General features: G+C 25.0%; 1 protein-coding gene across 1 annotated transcript; it reads left to right on the forward strand.

Annotated features, from left to right (window-relative positions):
• The first annotated feature begins 216 nt into the window (after window positions 1–216).
• LOC136969387 (protein SSUH2 homolog) lies at window positions 217–8,703 on the forward strand. Its single transcript, XM_067263525.1, has 12 exons — window positions 217–328; window positions 1,482–1,765; window positions 4,086–4,190; window positions 4,550–4,616; window positions 4,699–4,828; window positions 6,589–6,649; window positions 7,152–7,339; window positions 7,482–7,576; window positions 7,663–7,755; window positions 7,875–7,977; window positions 8,249–8,353; window positions 8,419–8,703. Exons 1-12 carry the CDS (start codon window positions 237–239, stop codon window positions 8,563–8,565), a joined length of 1,470 nt encoding a protein of 489 aa, XP_067119626.1. The 5' UTR covers window positions 217–236; the 3' UTR covers window positions 8,566–8,703.
• The last annotated feature ends 9,225 nt before the right edge of the window (window positions 8,704–17,928 follow it).

Consider the following 17,928-nt stretch of genomic DNA (forward strand, 5'->3'; position numbering starts at 1 on the left):
TAAACATTAAATTTAAAAACTTATTTATATAAATTGCTATATCAAATAAATTCAATTTAAATTTAAAAAAAAAACTGATTTCATTCTCTCTGAAAATTTTTTAAATAAGAAAAACTGTGTAAAATTATCCAAGAATTGTATGTATAAATCTGCTATGTGACGTTTCAAAATGATCATAATTTATATGATCAATAGTATTGCGTTATGCCACTTAACTAAAAATAGTATTTTAGCGCATGTCTACTTGCACTAGATATTTGTTTCTATGGTTATATACATTGGATATTGCACTACATCCGATAAGCCACTTTCTAATGGAAGAATTAAGGTAAAATTTAAAAATTTTTTTTAAATAAAAAATCTTCTAAACATTTAATTTGATGTTTTCTTAATGTTCATTTTTATTTTATAAATAAATACTATTTTATTGATTGAAGAAAAATCGTTATTTCACTTACAATTTGAGCCTCTATAATGTAACATTTTATGGTATTTTTGCAATCTTTATAAGGTTTTTTGGTAGCAATTCTATCAAAAATTGTTGTAATATTCACTTTAATTTTATGGACACTCATTTTTATATGAATTTTCTGTATAAATTACTTATTTTTTATATTTTTGGTATGTTCAATATAAGCCAATTTCTAGACCTTGTTATTGATTAAAATCAATTGTTACTCTACATTCTACAATGTCAATGTTAAATGTGTGAACTAGAATAAAACACAAAAGTAGAACAAAGGAATTGTGTTAAAGAGATAATTATGATAATCAGTAAAACCATAATGTAAATTAACCACATATTTAAATTCATTTAATCACACTCATTAATGAGTGAAATTAAATAAAAAATTTATTAAATTGTAGTAATACAGTAATTATTTTCTAAAATTTGTTTTTAATAATAGTAATAATAATTTATTAATTTTATGTGATACTAGCATATACAGTACATAGCGTGTCTCAATATGTAACTACAAAAGGCAAGTTCTGTATTGAACAGAACTTCAATTTTATATTGTAAAATACTTTAAAATATCCAATATATAAATTTCAGGAATATGTTTTTCAATTATCAATTCTCAATTTCCATATACAGTATATGTATATCTTTAATATCTGTGCATGCCTAATCAAGATCATGTTAAGATCTAAATTGCAGTCTAACTTTGAACTGGAACTGGAAAACCTTACGTGATCTTCCAGTTCCTGTTCAAAATTCAAAATTAGAACACGTTCTTCCAGTTCAAGTTGGAAATTTTTAATTAAAATTTGCTCAAAGATACAAAATGATTGTGTAACGATGTATTTGGGTCTACAAATTGAAATATTTTACACATAAATTAAAAATGCCAATGACTCGTTTACTCTTCAAATTTTGGCTCAAAATTTGAATTTTTTAGCTTTTATGATGTACTGAGAGCTAAAAACAAAAATATTCAGCAATACATAATTTGATTTAAAGATATGATGCTTAATAGGTTTCCCCAAGAAAATGTAGCAAAGAGTAGTCCATTGTTTACTAAAGTACCTCCAACGGCACCTCCTTGGTCACCAAGTATTTTTAATGGAATTCCTGAACAATTCAGTCGTTCACCACAACATTCAGCTTCGAGTAAATCTAAAGTTCCTCTTCGAAAATTATACGTGGCTACAGTTCATCCTCAAGTAGAACCTTGGCAACAATCTTCGAGCAATTCTTGGCAGAATGCTCAATTAGCAAGACTGTATCCTTATTCTCCACGTTTGGATCTACCTCAAGAAGGTAAATTTCACGTTATTTTAAGAAAAATTAAAGTAAAAGTAATGATTAGGAATTGGTATTTTATTCTAAAGTTATATGTACAGTATAGATATTTTGAATGAAACTGAATCTAATCAAAAATTGTTGTGGTTTTTAGTAATGTTTTGGTATTTTCCTGTTGTATTGAATAAGATTGATAAGAAGTATTTGTTTATGATTTTTTAAATTTATAACAGACTAATGAAATGCTTATACAAAAGCTTATACATATTTACGTTTGCCTCTGGTGCCGAATGCTTTAGCCACGGCCTGGTGCATATATAATTGAAAATTCATTAATTGAATACATATTTTCCTTACAAATATAGATATATATATATTTATTAATCTAATACATATATATAGGGAATAATATATATATATATATATATATATATATATATATGGAGTAAATGTATTTTAAAAATGTATTATTATTATTAGATAAATTAACATCAAAAATACATTCAAAACATGATTCTGGGAATTCTTACTTTTTGCTTTCAACATTTTAAATATTTTGATAAAATTTAGTAAACTTTTATATAATTTATGCTTCTACAGATGAAACGAACTCATAATTTGAATCGTACATACATGATTATGCACCGAATATCCATCATTTTGTAAGTGATGAATTGCTAAGAAGACCATCAAGTTGATAGACGATTGTCCTCCATTTTAAAATAGAACAGCCATTGTTTTTAAGTAATTGATGTTATAATTACATAAAATTATTCAAAATACTACCTAGAAAGTATATTTTACACGAGAAATTTTATTACAAAAATAACGAACTAATTACTGTTTGTTCCTTCGCATGTTTATCTATTGTACTCTAGATGTACAATAATAGAATGCGTGGCATATACTATATATATTATCTATCGATGCTGTTAATGCACATCCTTATATGTATCTTTATAAATTTAATGAAAATATATGAAATTTATGTAGAATTTTACAGTCATAAATTGAATTTTCTAAAAATTTTAACTATAATTTGAGGAATTGCAGATATGAAGACGATAACTTTATCAACATTTGAATTAAGTAAAATAGATGGATGAAAATATGTGGTTAAAATATTAATTAATGTTTTTGGTAACGTTATAATAAATGATCGCAAATATTTTATAAGAAAGAGCGTAAAAACATGACCCAATTTCTTACTATTATCGACGTTTCGTGACTCAAAACGGTGCTTTATTTTTAACTAAGAATTGCACTATATAGGCTACACGATTAAAAGATATGTATCGAATATAACGATGGCAGCTCACAAGAAATACCTAAAAGGTCAATGAAGAGGATTATGTTTTTTGTGAATTAAGAGTTTAAATTGACCAAGTGGCTGCCTGCGAGATAAGAAATTGTTGACAAAAAGAAATCTTTGATTAAATTCAAACCATGAACTCAAGACTTTTTATAACTGATTTCAACTCAATGACTTAAAATTATGCTAGAAATCCATTATGTATTTGATTAGCCATAATTAACAATTGCCATTTATTTCTTAGGTTTGAGAATAGGTTAGGTTTTACCCATGGATTTTTATACATAAATTGATAATATTTATTATTAGCAATATAAACGTGGTTTATACTTTTTAATTTTATGTTAAACACTAACTTTCCGAAGCACTTAGTGGTAGCATTGATATTTTATTTTACACGTTGAAAGAACGTAGTTAAATTTTTAAAGCTTTAAGAATAATCTAAGAAATTTGTGATAATCTTTGGAATTAATTGTATTTATTTTCTGAATTAAAATTAATTTCAAGCAATTGTTTTTTTAACTCGTATTGTTTTAGAGAATAAAATAATGTAATTGCCCCTTAAAGGCTTTGTCATTGCATAACTTCTAAATTTAACAGTGAAACTAACAGATTTCTATTCTAATTCTTCGGTAAAATCGATTTTTATTGCAATTTAATTATTTCGATTAAAGAATTAATAATGTTGTTTATAATAAGGAAAACTTATAATTATAGAAGATCAATTTAATTAGTTAAACTTTCAATTTACAAATTCTAAAAAATATAGCTACACCATTGATCTGATGATTATTTTTTCATATTTTAATTTACATAATTTTATTTTAGTAAATATTATTCTTTTAAAAAATAATTAATTGATTTTATACATAGGAATAAAAATTTATTTTCTTTATTACTGTAATTCATTAAGAGAACTTAAGTTTTAAGTTAATATGGATATTTAACACTCAATTTTGTAAAAGTTTAATGTTATATGTGTATATAACAATAAATTATATAATGTTTTATTAAATATTTTTGCAGCTCAGTCACCGAATTCTGCAACACCATCCGAAATAGACTCTGAAGGAATTCCTATAGATTTTATGGATAAAATTCCTGGATATGAATATGTTACATTTACTGCAAGTCAGTTTAATAAAAAATTTTTATTTTCATATTTCTAAATTTAAAATTAAGAAACAAATACAGTATATCTTTATTACTATATTAATTATAATTATCTATATAATAATTGCATTCTTCTTACATTCTTTATATATTTTCCTTTAGATTGTATAACTTCAATACACACATGCTCCAACACACCAACACATACCCACACACAGGGTTGTCTAAAATTAATTAATGTTTTACATCTCACAAGTCAGTTAATTTATTTTTCAGCCACCCTAAACAATTATAATGTTTTTGTTTAGTTTCAAGCAATTAAAAGTTTTTAAAAAATTAGAAAAATTTATTTTTTACTTTTTTATTTTGTGTTTTAGAAGACGTTCCACCACCCGAACATCAAGAAGATCTGAAAGAACAACCAAAAAGAACCTTTTTGACAGGGTAATTCTTCACTAAATGAAATATAAAATAGTAATTTTTAAAAGTACATTTATAAATTATGACAAAAGTTAATATATTTTAGATATTCAGTACCAACAGAATCAGAAGCAAGAGAAATTTTGTATCATTATCTTCATCATAAATGTTGCTTTAGTACAGATCCTCTTAAAAATACCAAAATCACAAAGATCACAAATTCTTCAGTATATTTTGTAAGTCTTTTTTTAATTTACTAAAAAATTTAATTTAATTTAAAAATAATTTTTGTTCTCTTTTTAAATGAAATGACTAATATAATGCTATTTCATTTAATGATAAAAATTATAAGGAATTCTGTACTTTCTGGTGTATAAGACAACCCCTGACTTTTACAGTTAAAATATAGAGTTTGGGATATACTTGCCGTATAAGACTACCATACTTTCCGGTGTATAAGATGACTCCCGACTTTTGATAAGATTTTCCTGGGTTAAAAAGTCGCCTTATACGCCAGAAAATACGGTAATTTTAAAATATTTTCATTTATTAACAAAAGATATTCTCAAAACAATTTAGAAATTTTCTTTAAGCTTAAAAGGTTTTTAAAATCCAAAATAATATTAAAAAAAACTTTTATAATAACTAAATTTTTCTTTAGTTTTAAATATATTAATTGAATGCCACTGTAAGATACTCTACCTTAAGACTATGCTTCAAAGAGAAGTAGTATTACCTATACAGTCTTTAAATTAATGTCAAATCTCTAAATAAGAGCTTAAAATAAAATAAATATTAAATTAATTAATTTGTTTTTAATTAAAACTTGAGTTTTCATTTTCAATATCATAAATAGCAATACAGAAGTTCTTTATTGAGGTGAATTGAAAAAGTTCTGCACACCAATTTATGTATGTATATATATATATATATATATATAGATGTGTAAAATAAAATTAGGATCAAAATATCAGTTTTTTAATTATTTTTTATTATTTATTCATTTTAAATTATGATTTAGAGATTTGATACTAATTTAATACTTTATATGTAGTCTACTTCTCTGCTTATCTAGTTTTGAGGTGAAGTATTTTATGGGCTCATTCAATTTAATATAAATAAATAAATTTGTTAAAACAAATTATAATGTTGAGGCTTTAATGAAAACGAAATCATACTATATATTTTATTATATTTTTATATTTAATCTTATATAAAGATGTCTTCTCAAACAAATGCATCTTTTTCCAATTAATCTCATAATTTAGTTATTTGGGATAAAAAGTAATTCTTAAAATTATAATTTTATAAATTTAAAATGTTAAATTGAAATCATAATTATCAAAATAGTTAAAGTAATTATATAAAATTATTTTAATTTGAATTGTTTTATAAAGCTTTATGTATCAGACATTTTGGTGAATAAAAATCATTAAATATGTGAAAAAAGTATATTATTAGAATTTAAAAATTGATATAAAATCAATCAAACATTTAACAAATCACTTTTTAATAGGTAAAACAAATGTTTAATCTTTCTAGAAAATTGTAAAATTTGAATTTTAATTAGAATAGTTCAAAATTTTGAATTAAAATCAATATTTTATAAATCAGTGGTTAAATAAAAGTAAAGTAAAACAGATTTAGCAGTTAGAAATAACTTGTAGGTCAATAAATCAACAGATTTTACATCATTAGATTCTTACCCATCTGATCCTCTCAACAATTTAATGACCCCACCTTTACACTAAAACTGGAATTTTTGATGCTTGTCACAGTTAAAAGCCATCACATATTATCAGATATTTCTTTTTTATTACTGTAAATGCATTTAAATATGTTTTAGAATCTTAATTTTAAAGATTTCTAATATAATTTTATATTATATATATTATATATATTATATATATTGATATATATTATATACTGTAACAAATTTTGATATTAATAATTCAAATCAAGTAAAGTATGAAATTTTTTAACTATTTATTTACAGTATAGGTTAGAGAGTTTTACAGAGAAACGTCAAGTTGTATGGGTTATTGAACCATTCTCTGGTTGGTATAGCTTATAATTTATTAAATATAATTAAAGTATATTACTGTTTTATGTAAATATTTTTCTAAATATATAACTTTTTAAAAACAGTTATATAAAAACTTAGAAGGATTTTACAGTAAATTTGACTAGTGGTATAGCAAGGAATCATCATTATTATGGGGCATCAGGAATAGTTTTGTGCATAAATGTTTTTATACATAAATATAGGCAGATTTATAAGCATATAACTTTAACCAAAGGAAACGTATATCCTTCAGTTTAGAATATATATGTTAAAGTGTGCTTCTTTGGTTGTGTGTATGCCTCCTCCTTTAAAGAGAGGCATACACTCTTCTGTCTCTTAGTGGACATGACTAAAATTAACCACAATACTATTGCGCCTTTTTAATTTAAAAAAAAAAAAAAAAGCCTATTGTTTTGAATCAAAACAGTTCCAAAAATACAAATTATGCAGTTCATAATTATATATCAATAATATAATGTTTCTATGATATATAGGAGGACTTATAAATGAAGACTCATCAGGAAAACCACCCCAACCATGGGACATACCATGCGCTCCACCAACATACTTTTTAAACTTCACTACACACATTATCATTCCTTGCACTTTATCCATAAAAAATTGTAATACATGCAATGGAGGAGGCCAAAAATATTGTTATGCATGCACTGGAAATGGTTGGGTATGTATGATAAGACAATTTTTACACATTATAACAATACTCTAAACTCTTTACATAAATTTTGTTAGTTGTTAAGTTTTTTAAATTTATTTTACAACAATTATATTTCTTTTTCTTTCAATATTTGAAATATTTCTTGCAGGAAAATTGTTACTATTGTCAAGGACTTGGATATAAAGTTCAACTTCAGGGTGAATCTGAGAAATGTCAGCAATGTTTAGGAACTGGAAAAAAAAAGTAATGAATAAATTATTGAATTGACTATTAAATTAAAAACATATTATAACTATTTCTTAATTACAATTAATTATAAATGTATACAGATGCTGGAAATGTAATGGTGAAAGCTTATTGATCTGTAAACTCTGCCAAGGTTCAGGACAAATTAAATGTTATATACAGTTAATAGTTTCATGGTATGTATATTAAACTAACTAAAATATAATTATTTAATTAGGAATAATTATTTGGAGAATTTAAATATATTTGAATTGATATTTTAGAAAATTTTTGAAGATTATTTCTTAATTTATAGGATAAATCATAAAGGTGAAGAGATATCAGAGGAACCAACTATATCAAAGGAAAAATTAAGAACTGTATCTGGACAAATTATATTTCAGGAAGAACAAACAAATGTAGATATATTGTTAAAAAATATAATTTTAAATAAATCTAAAAAAATAATTATTTATTTAAATTGTAATAAAATAATAATTTTTTAAATTTAAATAGAGAAAATCATAGAATTCATCAGATTTATTGAACAGTAAATTTAATACTTCTGCTTCAAAACAATCTAATTAATTTTTAAAAAATTAAATATTAAAATATATATTCATAAAAAGACAAATGTTTTTATTCCATAAATTAATTTTCTTATATAAAAATTTATTTTGACTTTTTTAGGTATGGCCAATTCTACATTTTCATAACGAAGCAGTTAACAGATCATCAGAAAAATTAATAAATACTCATAAAAATATTTTTTCTAATGAAAAGTGCCTTATGCAGGTAATTAAATTAATTATATTTAATTTATGTTTTAAAAAATTTTAAATTTATTGATTTATTGATAGAGACATCAAGTAAAAACCATTCCAATAACAACAGTTAATTATATATGGAGAAGAGAGAGTGGATTTTTTACAATATATGGGTTGGAAAAAGTCATTTATGCTCCACATTTTCCCAGATTTGATAAGATTTCTTGCATAATTTTATAATAAAAACTTAAAGAATTTAAAATGATATATATATATATAAGTATTGTTAAGAAAGTTATTATAAAAAAGTGTTTATAAAAGTTATAAAAACATGTCTTTATAATAATTTATTTTAGTTAATAATAAATTATAATGTTAGTGTTGATCTGTAATAAGAACTGAATGTTAATCAAATGTGAGATATTATTTCAATTTTTGAATTTAAGATAAGAAATTAAGAAAAAAAAAATGTTTTAAATTCAAAGTTCAAAATTCATTTATCAAAAATGTATTAATGTTGCTTAAAATTCAAAATTTTGAATTAATTTTTTTGTTTTTAAATTTAAATTTTTTAAATTTTGAAATGTGAATTTTGTATTTTTTGAAATTATATTTTAAATTTGAATTTTTAAGATAAATCTTGATGTAATCTGAGACAGAAATTATTAACCTGAAGCTATAAAAATTGAAATAACTTTTTTAATATTATTATTATTATTTAATAATAATAAAAGTTAATTTAATTTTTCATGTCACAAATAAAATAAATATTTTGTATGAGATGAATTATGATAATTTATTGATCTGATACAGAAAAATAAAATTTTCTTATCATTTAAAAAAATATTTTGAATGCAACTATAAGCATCTGAAAATAATAGACATAAATTGAGTTGAATGGTATCAAAATGTTTGTTAATTTTATAGTATTTAAACATTAGAAACGAAAAAGAAATTAACAAGATTTTTAAAACAATAATTTGAAAATAAAATCAAATTTAAGAATTAAAATAGTTTAAATTCTTTTGCCTTGTTTAGAATTTATAAAAATATAATACGACAGATGGCATTACTAGTCTTTACTTATTTTAAACTTTAAAAAAAGAAAAAACCTGTTGATGTATTTAAAAAATATATATATAAAAGTGTTAAAATTTTGAAAATAAAGTAGTTTTTTGCAGTTTGTTAATATATATATATTTTTTTTTTTTTTTTGCAAAATTTGTGACGGTAATTCGTTTTGTAGTCTTTCAAGGCTGCTGCTCAATATATTCACCACGTGACCTTCTTATGCTCAGTATTTGTTCTCCATACGTATATTAAGCATCTAAATTTCTCCAGAATTGAATATATTGTGTGTCAATAAGCTCAAATTTTGTTCTCGAGCAATAAAAATTTACCAATATATATTGCCAGTCAGGTATTGAGCCCCTAGCCAAATTACAATACATTTTATACATAATAAATACACATATATATAGGGTATTATTGAACAATTAGATGATCAACATATGGAATAATAAACTGCTCAATATGCTTAAAATTTGCTTTCAGCAGAGATATTGAGCAGCAAAATTGCGAATGAGCATCGGTATTGTTTAATTTTGTTCTCTATACACATAAAAACAGTAAAAATTGATCAATATGCTCAATACGAGCAGCAAGAATATTCAGCAAAAAAAAAAAAAAAAATTATGTTAATATTGCTCAAAAGTTGCTATGAAGGCAGTCGTTGAGCGGTATTGCTCAATAAGTAACGAGATTATAGCACAAAAAGCAATTGAAGATTACAAAACATTATAAGAAACAAACATATTTACTCAAAATTTTGGAAATAAATTAAAAATTTTCAAGTAATAAAGAAATTAAATGATTTTATACATATGTGAAGTTTCCCATAAGATAATTGAGTTAGATGAGGATATTTTCGTGATTTAGAAACATTTTATCTAAAATTTTATCAAATTTTAATGAATGCACGATTGAAAGTGATGTTATATAAGTTCCTTTTATCTACAGAATGAAAGTAAATAATAAAAATGGAAAGAATGTTATGGAAAAAATTGCAAATTTTCTTTATATTATTAACTCACCTTTACCATTTTCATTTATGTATTTTCAAATTAATTAAGGCTGAATTGTGATAAGTAATTAGGGAAAAACATTTTCTAATCGCTTACCTTGATTATGTGGGGAAACTCACCATCGAGACTTGAGAAGCTCATTATATACTTACCATAATGATATTTCAGTATGGTAAGCATCGTTATCATCACTAGAAACTACGAAATATTTATTCGAGTAATTTATAAATTAATTGGTTAAACTGAATAAATTAATTCATAAATAACTGGATTAAAAATCAACAAATATCCCATTTTTTCTTCAATCTATGGGCAAAATTAATTGATAATTAAGAGTAAAATTCAATTCAGATTTTTTAGCAATATCGAATGTTCTCATTCAAGTATCATAGTTTTGCATTGTTGAAAACGAAAACCTATACTTAAATTACATAGATACTAAGCAGTTAAATATTTAAACTGATACTGATATTATGTTGCATCATTATCACTCGAATCAGGTATTTAATACTATCGATATAACGATTCAAATTTAAATTTTACACTTCTAGTCCTACTACAGTATCTAAAATAGATTCATTTAAAGCTCTAATATGGATCTAGTGCACTGGGCTTTAACGAGGCTTCAAGACACCCAAGCCCTAAGGTGTCGCAACAAGCTTCTAAATAGGTGTTGCAAGATTTAAGCCGAACGTATAAAAGGCCTTTTCTTCTCCACTAAATAATAATGAATTTAAAAGCGCGAAATTCTACTGTTGTCTCGTATCGTAAGGCCCTAAGGCTAAGCTATAGCTTTGTTTAAGTCCGGCCTTAATAATACCGAAAATTTTATTTGCATATATTAAAATAGCAGTTAAGCTGCCACTTCAAAGAGATAAAATCCACATCTAAGGAGTTTTCTTCATAATAAAGTATCCTATTGGGCTCTCAGCAGGATGCTATACATCAAGGTCTTTATGAATTATATTGTTTTATGTTTGAATATCGCAATCAAACATGATATCTAGCTTGATACGCCGATCAAATTTTTATATTTTATCAAGTTTTTGTAGATATTTCGGTATTTGTGTCGCACCCACTAATTTAAACTAATATTGACAGACTATTTCATTCTGTTTGCAACACTAAATAACAGTAAATTACACAGTATAGGACAGTAGGCTTTTAAAAGTTTTAATCCTTAAAATTTCTAAAGTTAAATAGTTACAAAGAAGTTTAAAGTTAATTTGAAAAACGTTAATGTATAATGCGTGTAAATTATCGTAAGGCAGAATTTACATAAAGTACAGTATCCGTGCCTAGTTACATTTATTTTTCATTAATCTATACCATAAAATGGAGCAGAAGTCTATCCATAGTATATTTTCTATGGCACTTAAAAAATAAATAACCATTAAAGTACAAATTAGATTATATAAGTGACTTTATTAGAACGAGACTTCGTTCTAATGCTTCACTTATATAACGCTTTGCTTTATATTTTTCAAACACAGATCTTGTAATCTTTATAAACACTTCCAAAATCGATACATTTCGTGGCAGATGGGAACATGTGATTCCCACGTGTTCGGCTTAAACTTCATTCAAACTGATGACGTCGAATGTTTATTCTTTCTTTGTATATCGTACAATATGGCAGAACGGAGATTGCACTTCTGATGAAACTTTAAAAGAATTCTTTCATAAAAAAAGATTATTGTTTAACGTTTTTATTTGTTTAAGATGTTTCCTAATAATCTTTTCACATGAGATTAATATTTGTAAGAATGTTTCCTATCGTACGTCGCAAAATATGAAAGAGGAAAGGATGAAAGTGATAGCGAAAATGATAAAGATGATAATAACGATGAGTTTTGTATTATCTATCAAAGATATTTCTATACCAAACAAAGTCCATGATAAGACTGGATACCAGCTGTTGCTATATCCAGTACATTCATTGAAAAAAATGCACAAATTCTTCGATTCTTCAGTTCTTTTATTTCCACACAAGAACTGTTATTGATGAATTTCACGAATTTATTATTTCAATTTAATAAGTAATAAAATTATTTCTGAAATGCTCTAATTTAATACTAAATTTCATACAATTTTTTTATTATTTTATTTGATTTATAATTTAAATATTCGGGAAGTATCATCATCAATTTCGTATTTCACACCCAGGTTAATCGAGAGAGGCTTAATTATGTCATTTCCGGACTTTTACCTTATGTCAACTATGAGTAATTTAGGGTAACTAATGATAATTTCCTCCATAGTTTAATCGTTTTATGGTTTTATCCTGTAATAAAATACATTCCTTATTATTTTATAATTAAAAATTATAAAATTGATAATCAATACTTTCTGATGTAGGATATTTAATTCAGGAGCTAAAACTATGTCAACTATACCCATAATATTTTTAGTCACTCATTGACTAACATAAAACTTCAACCGGAACCATAAATGATAGAAATGAGATCTCCACTAAGTTACTCAGGGTTTAGACCACCCTCTGGGCAATATACCCAGAGGGTGGTCTTAACTGGTCCGATCAATCCTAATGACTTTTCATGGGTAGTTCGGGTAGAAGTTTCTTTCCCCATCTCTCGTTTCTGTTCACCAACCCTCTTTAAAGTTGGACCGGTCTGTAATGGGCGAAATTAAAGTTGACGATAGAACCCATAACGAACCATGTTGACGAACCCACTTTAATTCATAAAATAATAATTAAAATAAGGTTATTTTAAAGTGTTAGCATATACTAATTGCAGCATACTATTTTTATAAGAGGTTATATAACACATTCTATGGGGAGATCAGCTCGTTTCAGCAGTTACTATATAACCTATTTAGGAACCACATGGCGTAAGATATTTACACAAAACATCATCCCCTAATTTTCTATAATAATTCGATATATTTATTCATTGTTCCATCAACATGTTGCCTTTAGAGTTTTAGGACCAGCTGCAGTGAACACAACCGTAACATTATTTCCGGGGCGTTTTTTTTTTCTTTTTGGAGTCTGCTATATATGGCCAACTCGAATAGGTTCACCTGCACTTCTCATAACATTTGACCTATATTTTGGAAAATTTCAAAACCAAATTTAGTATAGAATATTTACAATTCTTCCATTTTGAAATCCAATTCATGCAAATTTTTCCACGATGGGGGTTTTATTCCTCACTCGATGTATGACATTTTTGCATTGTTGCAAACTTTGAGAAGTGCTCAACTTATTGCTGATGATACCAAATACTGTATCTGTGAAGATCATAAGTAATTTTGCCTTTCTTCTGTCAAATAATCATTTTATTATCGTGAGGTATTAATTTATGTTTATTACCACATTGTCCTTTTATTCGGGGTGAAACCGAACCAGCTGTTTGCATAGCTATTATCTTGCAAATTATTGATTTTCCAATACCAACTGCAGCAGCAATCTCCCTAATAGTCATATTACAGTAGTCAGGAAATGCCAGTACTTTACCACGCATCTGTTACAGATAATGTTATATGTAGGGATGTAGTAAGAGAGAAAATAAAGTTACATCATTATTCGCCAGAATGGAAGAATAATTTCGAAATAAAATACGTTAAAATATTATTTTAAAAATTGTAATTAACAATTTCACTACATTAGGAAGCGCTCAATTCAGTTTAAAAGGGTTGAGGCAGATTACAAAAATTTATTTAAAGTTGAAAATTTTAACAAATAAAATCTTGTTAAATTGCTAAAAAAAAAAAAAACACTTCGATTTCTGTATTTAACTTAAATTTAAAAGTTTTTTTTATAAGTTAATTAAATTTAACCTTTATTCTTGCAGTATATGCTAATTAAATTAGTATGACAATCAGTTGAACAATTGAAACAAAATTCTTTTAGTCTAACTTCAAGATAATTGTTTTTCCAAGTTACTAAAATTCTTAGAATATTTTCTTTTAATTAAAAATTTAATACAATTTGTTACTATCCTACGGCGTTGTTTCAAATTACTAAGGCATTCAACGATAATCCTCACTTTTCACTATAAAGTATTAATTTTAAGTTACTAATATAATGCTTTTTATAAAGGTAAACAGGATAAATTTTATTTAACACAGGGTAAGCATACCCTGTACAATTATAAGAATAAATTAAACTTTAAAATGTAAGCAATGCTCTAAAATACTATATTTAGATAACTTATCATTTGCAGGATGTTTAATTAATGGATAATTTATTACCTGTGTTGACTAACAATAATTTTTGACATTGCAATATGGCTATAAAAAAAACCACAAATAAATTTATTTGTATGAAAATCATTCAATTTTTACTTAAATTTATAATGATAAATATATTGCAAAGCAATTGTTACTTAATTTAAACCATTCATTTGTTAAAATTATTAATTTCTAATATCACTAATTTGTAGGATAATTCATCAAAGGGTTCATACTAAAGCAATGAGCATGAGTAAACTCTTTGCAAAGGATCTTCATTCAGTCTTCTATGGAAACTCCTATGAAAATCTATGGAATTTAACCAATTTAAATAAGGTTTTATTTTTTCGATTTTATTAATATAACGTTAAAGATTACAAGTTTACGGTAAAATCAATTATCTGAAAGATTATGGGAAGGAAGGGGTCATAATTAAATTCAATTGTCGATAGATAACAAATGCATTTGCAAAGATTTGCCAAGAAGAAAATCATGTACATATTATTCCACTGTTCCGGAATTAGTTAATATGATAATCCTACATTTTAGCATCCGGGAAATTGAATTTAAGTCTAAAACTTCATATCCGGATTAATAGACTCATAACCTTGAATCAGTTAAGTAGCCTTACAGCTATGATTTAACCTCATCTTGCACTTAATTATTTTTGATATTTGTTACGGTTTATTCAATTAATTAAGTTGACTCAGGCAGTAATTGTGGCAATTTATTGTTTAGAAATTGTTAATAATTTATAGAAAATTCATTTTTTACCATGCAATTTGGTACATTAATAAATTTGATACTTGCTAAATTATTAAACCAAAATGAAAATTTTGAAATTAAATTATTTTTGGAAAATTTTTTGGGGTTAAATTTAAGGAAAAATGTGCTTATTAACTGGTTTTTATTGCAAATTAATGAAATGATAATTAAATTTAATTGAATTAATTAATCATTTTTTGTTTAAGTACATTAATTAAGTTCAATAAAATTTAATGTTTTATTTGAAAATTAATTTAATTTCTAATTGAAAAATATTAATTTAATTAATTAAAATTATTAGACAACGTACAGTACAGTGGTGATAAAGCTGATAAGCAAAACCAGGAAGAAATTAACTATAAATTTGATATTTTATCATAATATTTTCACATATAATAAAAAATTATAATTGAAAATTATAAAATAATTTTACGTTTATTTAAAATAGCTAAATTTTACGTACTTAAGAGAATTTACTGTATATATAAAAGAATAAATAATAAGTGTTTTCATCGTTAACCTTGATGAATCTCAGCCTTAATTAAATCAGAAACACTTAATTGACTTTGAATTAATCTTAACTGAATCAGTTAGTCTTGATTCATCTACTTTTTCATCTAAGTAATGATGACTTTACTAAATTGCAGCACAATAAAGGATAGTACTGTAAACAAATTTAAAAGTATGAAATTAGACTTTATTACCCTGACTTTAATTACCAAAATAAAACAATTTGTACCTCTTGTTAGTAAATTTTAATTCTATCATATTTATAATTTTTACTCTACGAACAGGCAAACGAACTACTTTTTTTTTAAATAATGCAATACGCAAAATGAATGCATATATCTGTATATAAGGATCGCTCTGTGCTTATAGTTTTCCACCCCAATCCTCGTGTAACAAATGAATATACTACATATATAACTTTGGGTGAGGAGCAAATTGAAATGTGTTTATTGTCTTGTTGTCAACCAGGTGTTTACCCCCGAGGACGGGCTAAGTTCGAAATTCTAAGAAAGAGTTAACAAGTTCGAATTCCATGAAAAGAAAAGAAGATAATCAATCTAACACGTTATTTATCGATAAAGGAAATAATATTGACCCCGATTCAACAATAAAGTTGGATTAAAACTTAATATTTCTGCTTTTTCCAGTTAAATTCTATAACCTTTATTTAAAAAATAATTAAATATTAAGATTTTAAATAAAAAAATATTTTACATTTAAGACATAAACGTTTCAATAGAGATATCAATGAATAAGAGGTAGCATTTTTGAAAATTACTTAATTATCTCCATAAATTTCCATAATTATGATGTTTAAAAAGTAATTTATTAATTTTAGCAACTATAAATTCCTAATTATTTATTGTTTTTTCATATTTTATCATCTGTTTGACCTGTGCTGATGTGAGTGAAGTGGCACTTATAAATTAATGCCCATTACTTCAAATCCATCTTCAATGCAATTTTTAAAATTATGGGCCCTATGAAAACTGTGCAAGTATCATAAATCAAAGCATAATATCTCCAAAAATAACATAGAAACAAATATAACAAAATTCTCTCCAAAATAAGCTAGGGCCCTGTGAATGAGCATAACTCATGCAGGTTCCGAAATCCAAACCATTGAAAACATTGCAAGAAAAAAATGCCAAGGTAAAGTCAATGAATGCTCGACTTAGAATACCTTTCTAGTAGTTACAATAGAATTTTAGTTACTGCTTTATTCCCTATTAGTACCCCACCAAGTAACCACACGATGTTCCCATGTGCCACTTAAATCATTTCTCCACTTTAGAACTCAAAAGAAGCGAAAAATAAAATAAAATAAATTTCTCTTTAACATTCTCACGCTGAAAAGTAAACAAATGTGCATTTTAATTGAAATAATTTAAATTATCAAAGAATTTGTTGAAGAAGAATGAATTAGTGCAATGCTTGCTTGCTATCTAAATATATTAAATAATGTTAATTGTAAGCATTTGTTAATGATTATATTTATTTCTGAATAGTTTAAAATATGTTTTTAATATTTTAAAGTAATTCTTTAATTCGAAAAAGGAGCAAAGTTTGCAAGTAGAGAGACCGCATACCAATGCACACTATTTACAAGGCCTACATACTGTAACTAAATGCCATGCCAATGGTATTCCATTATCCTCTTCCCCCGTGGTGTGAAGATTCTTCAAAATAAATCATTTTCTAGTAAATTTATTTATATTTCTTAATAAAAGACCTCTATTTTCAATCTAAAATTAAAATTTTCTGTTTTCTAAAAACATTGTATAGTTTTTACGAAGTATATGCATTAAGAAATACACGTATGAAACCATACAGTTTAATGGATTTAGGAGTTTAGGATAGTTAATTAAAATTATTTTTAATAATTGCAATATTTTGACAAATAAAAATAAAACTTTTTACGGATAGATAGTTAAAATGTGTTTAAGAAAGTAAAGAAGATGAACGTTGGTATTCGAAAACGAAAACTATGCAAAATTCATGCAGGGAGCACCATATGTTTATTCAAAAATTCCATCGGGTTCTGTTA

The sequence above is a fragment of the Centruroides vittatus genome, unplaced genomic scaffold, assembly GCF_030686945.1.
Source record: "Centruroides vittatus isolate TY-2023 unplaced genomic scaffold, ASM3068694v2 contig_1777, whole genome shotgun sequence".
NCBI classification, from domain to species: domain Eukaryota; kingdom Metazoa; phylum Arthropoda; class Arachnida; order Scorpiones; family Buthidae; genus Centruroides; species Centruroides vittatus.

What these genes read in the sequence shown, in the direction of transcription:
- LOC136969387 (XM_067263525.1), top strand. Translation starts at nt 237, where the DNA reads ATGTCTACTTGCACTAGATATTTGTTTCTATGGTTATATACATTGGAT. An exon ending in AAAAGAACCTTTTTGACAGG is followed by an intron (nt 4,617 to 4,698) that starts GTAATTCTTCAC and finishes AATATATTTTAG; the next exon opens with ATATTCAGTACCAACAGAAT. An exon ending in TTCAGGAAGAACAAACAAAT is followed by an intron (nt 7,978 to 8,248) that starts GTAGATATATTG and finishes TGACTTTTTTAG; the next exon opens with GTATGGCCAATTCTACATTT.